At 49.6% G+C, this 4,565-nt stretch overlaps 1 protein-coding gene across 1 annotated transcript; it reads right to left on the bottom strand.

The window, feature by feature from the left end:
• Positions 1-772: 772 nt before the first annotated feature.
• Positions 773-3,896, bottom strand: LOC123627478 (leucine-rich repeat-containing protein 37B-like). Its single transcript, XM_045537039.1, is given in 6 exon segments — positions 773-799; positions 1,332-1,808; positions 1,899-2,525; positions 2,527-2,748; positions 2,990-3,673; positions 3,675-3,896. Coding segments are annotated over 6 exon segments (2,259 nt in total).
• Positions 3,897-4,565: the final 669 nt, after the last annotated feature.

The following is a 4,565-nucleotide window of genomic DNA, read 5'->3' as shown; positions in this document are numbered from 1 at the left end:
GGCTAATTTCTTTCTATTTTTTTTTTTTTTTTGGTAGAGATGGGGTCTTGCTCTTGCTCAGGCTGGTCTCAAACTCCTGAGCTCAAGCGATCCTCCCGCCTCTGCCTCCCAGAGTGCTAGGATTACAGGTGTGAGCCACCATGCCCAGCCTAAATCCCCATCATTTCTGCAGCCATGTCTTTGCCTAGGCTTTACTCCCTATTTTTCTTTCTACTTAACAAATTATAGCAACTGTTTAAGCCCCAGGTAAAGTTTCAACTTATGCAGGGAGTATTCCTCTTCTGACCCCCACACCTCAGTGATTATAGATTCTGGAGAATTACGGCGCCTCTGGTCTGCATCTCTTGTTGTACTTCATTATAAATCACCTCCCTTTTTGTGCCTAGTCCCTTTCTTCCCACCTATCATTTTCATGTTCTAGAGACAATGTCATACTTTGCCCTGGGTTGGGCACAAAATGGCTGCTACATATAGAAAGCCAGGTACAAAGTGAGTTCTGGACATAACTAACAAACTGAATAATAATAATAGCAGCTAACATTCGTAAGTATGCCAGACACTGATATATGCATTACATGTACTCACACACCTAAATCTCACAACAGTCCTATGAAAAGGTAACTATCATAATCCCCATTTTAAAGATGAGGAAATTGAGCCACAGAGCAGAATCACTTTCTGAAGGTCACAAAGCTAATAAATGACAGGCCTGGGTTCAAACCCAGGCAGGCTGGCTCCAGAACCCACTATTAATGACTTTGTTGTATCATCGCTAAGGAGACGGGGAGAGGGACATGCCCTGTGAAGAGAGTGGAGCAAACACAACAGGGCAGAGGTTAAGCAAGGATATGATGGGGCTAAATAAAAACGGTTAAGGAAAAAGGAAGAGTCATCACAAGCAAAAGTTCGGAGAAGGGCACAATAGTAAGAAGGACAATGAGGATAAGAAAAAGTTGACAAATAAAAGGTAAAAGGAGAAAGTGAGTCAATGAAGAAGGCCCAGGAAGGTCTCAAGGAAAATGCTGCCACACGAGGCAGGTGCAGAGAACCAAGGAGGAAAGGCGATGCTTACGAGATGGTGAAGGTGCCATTATGGGCATTAGGCTCCTGCACAGGCACTCGGTAGAGCCTCTGCTTTGGGCTGAGACCCACACATGACATTGTCTCATCTTTGCAGGTGCAGAGCTCACATATATTTGTGGCATATGTGGTGGCACTCTGTTCTGAGATGTGATTTACAGTAAAATCCATCTCAGAAGGTTGAATTGCAACTTCAGGCAGGTTTGGAGGCTGAGTCTGAACCTGGTCTGTTCAGCCTGCATGGTGGATACTGAAATCATGGTAAACTCCGAGTCTGAATGTTGAACTGTGACACTGGGTGATGTTGGATGCCGACCTTGAGCTTGACTTGGTGTTGGAACTGTTGTCTCATAATAAACGGGAGCTATAATCTCCTTAGGCAGCTCTGGAAGCTGAGCTGGGGTCTCCTGCATGATTGAAGAAAGTTCAACCTCTGTAGTGGGTTCTGGAGTTATGGTAAGCCACAGGACCAAAAGTTGAACTGCGACAGTGGGCAATGTTGTATACTGGGCTTGATCCTGACGTGGTGATGGAACTGTCATCTCATACTTCACTGAAGGTTGACCTACAACCTCCTTAGGGGACTCTGAAGGCTGAGCTGGAAACTCCTGCTGAGGTGGAGAAGGTATGACCTCTTCAGTGGACTTTGGAGGATGGCCCAAGGCTTCCTGCTGAGTCCCAGATGGTTCAACCTCCTTAGGGGATGCTGGTGGCTCAGCTGGGGGCTCCTATTGGACTGGAGAATGTACTAACTCCTTAGGAGGATCTGGAGGCTGAGTTGTGTGCTGTCGCTGGCCTGGTGAAGGTCCAACGCCCACAGGGGGCTCTTGAGGTAATGCTGAGATTTCCTGCTGGCTTGGAGATGGATCCTCAGGAAGCTCTTCAGGCTGAGTTGGGACCCCTTGACGGACTGGAGACTGTTCATCCTTTTCAGGGAAGTTTGGCTGCTGAATCATAACCTCTTCTTGGCCTTTCAAAGGTTTAAACTGCTGAGGGGACACTGAAGACTGAGCTGGGGCCTCCTGTTGGGCTGGAATTTCAACTTCATTAGTGGACTCTGGAGTTGTGGTAACCACATGATCCACAGGTTTTACAGTGACATTGCGTAACATTGGAGGCTGAACTTGAGAAACTGTTACCTCATGATGCTCTGGAGGTTGAGCTGCAACTTCATTCGGGAGCTCCGAAGGCTGAGTTGGGGCCTCCTGCTGGGTTGAAGGTTCCACATCATTGACTGGCCCTGAGAGCTGAGCTGTAGCCTCTTGGTGGATTGGAGAAGTTCCCACCTCTGTAGTAGGCTCTCCTGCTATGGTGAGCTGCAGATCTGGGGCTGTAACAGCATGGGGCAAGTCTGAATGCTGAGTTTGATGGTTATCTGGAGGAGAAACTGTTACTTCATGATGCTCTGGAGACTGAGCTGGTTGTTCCTGCTGGATTGGAGGGGGGTTCCACCTCCTCAGGATGTTCTGAAGGCTGAGCTGGAGACTTCAGCTGGACTGCAGAAGATTCAGTCTGCTTGGTAGGCTCTGAAGTTACGGTAACCTCCACATCCAGAGGTTTAACTGCAACATGGGGCAAGTTATAACAATGAGGTCGAACTGTCACCTCATGATTTGGTGGAGTTTGAGCTATACTCTCCACAGGGGACTCTGGAGCTTGAGCTATGGCCTCCTGCTGGGTTGGAGAAGGTTCACTCTCCTCAGGAGAGACTCACAATGCTGAGTGGCTGCTCTTGCTCACTGGGGGAAGGTTCAGCCTCCACAGGAAAGCCTGGAGACTCAGCTGGGGTCTCCTTCTGAGTGGCAGCAGTTTCCACCTCCTCAGGGAGCTGTGGTCTTTGAACTGGGCCTTCTTGTTGGGTTGAGGAAGGTTCTACCTCCTCAGGGTGCTCTGGAGCCTGAGCTGGGACCTCCTGCTGGGTTGAAGAAGGTTCTACCTCCTCAGGGGATTGTTCTGAGGCTTCTTGCTGGAGTGAAGAAGATTGCATCTCCTCAGGGGTCTCTGGATTTTGAGTTTCATCCTTTAGATGGAATTGAGAAAGTTCAGGGGGCCTTGGAGACTCATCTAAGTTCTCCAGGAATTCCAGAGGTAGGCCACCAGGATAAACTATATCCATACTTGGATCTAGATAATCATCATCCTGTAGAGTTTGTTTTTGATGCTGAGTTTTTGATGCAAATCGATTTGAAGTTCCAACAACCACCTTAGCAAGCCATGGATGCTGAGCTAGATCTTTCTTCAGGTTCTTTGCTGAAATAATAAACCTTGTTGGTTTTGAACTCTGACTATCTAGAGGTGGAACAAGTATTTCAAATGCCTGGTGATCTGCAGACTGATCTAGAGCTACAGCTTGAATCTTACTTCTGAGTTGAGGAGGCAGAGCTAGGACTTGAGTCTGATTCCAACCTGGCACTGGAACCACCTCCGGGAGCCTTTGTTGTGGAGTCAGCTTGTCATTCGGATCCCGATGTGGAACGGCAAACTGATCTGGCCCTGGAGGCAGCACTTGAGCTGAATGCGTGTCCAGCAATAAAGCCAAAGTCTCAGTCAACTGCTGAGGCGGGGCCAACATCTGGGAAGAAGCAGAGGGACCCCAGGTAATCAAAGCCCTAGGGGTCTGCCAAGGGTGTAAGCGCATGGGGCGAATCGGGTGGGAGATCAGAGGAGTGGGAAGGCCAGGGCTTGGTCAGTCCTGGGGATTCAGAGGTCAGCGGGACCGGGTCCCGGGCCCACTTTGGAAGCGGAGCTGCCTGGACCAGCAGCCACGATTGCCACGTGAGAAGGACCCACAGGGTCCAGAAGCGCAGTAGGGACATGACGTGTGGAGGCTCCGGCGCCAGCGGGAGCCGAAACATTTATGGCAGCCCTGCAACCACGTGCCCCGCCCCGCCCCGCCCTTTATCTATGACACCTTTATTTACGCAGCAGCCTTTATTTAGCTCAGGCCCAGATTGGCTGCGTGCCACCAGGGCGCGCTTTTCCCCACAGTCACTGGGCCCAAGCCTCTCTTCCCCTGCAGAGATACAACTGTCCCCTGCAGGAACACCACTCACCCCTTAGCCAGGCAGGATTTGGGCCACAGACCTGGGTGGCCCCAGAACTGCAGCAGCCCATTGGGATAGGGACAGCTGAGCTTCCCAAGGAAGTCACAGGGCCTCGCCTCTCCGTATATTCAGAAGTGCTAGTCCAGTTTTGGCAGCCTGAACTCATCTTCCTCCAAGCTAAAATCTCAGAGATATTCTTCCTCTCCCTGGCAGGACTGCTTCCGAGAAACACAACTGACCTGTACAATGAGCGCCAGTTAGGGTGGCAGGCAGAACACACATTACAGTTATTTACTCCACAATGTTACCATTTTTGCTCAACTTTCAGTATTCTTTGTTCCATGTTTGATAATGAATTCACCAGTCTATTAGATAGGGGTTATCACAGAATCAGTGATGACTCCAAAATTTCTGTAGGATGGGTTTTAGGAGTCGGGCAAT

This window comes from Lemur catta, chromosome 25 (assembly GCF_020740605.2).
Source record: "Lemur catta isolate mLemCat1 chromosome 25, mLemCat1.pri, whole genome shotgun sequence".
Lineage (NCBI taxonomy): Eukaryota > Metazoa > Chordata > Mammalia > Primates > Lemuridae > Lemur > Lemur catta.
Note: the sequence above shows the minus strand (reverse complement) of the source record. Positions and strands in the feature narration are given on the sequence as shown.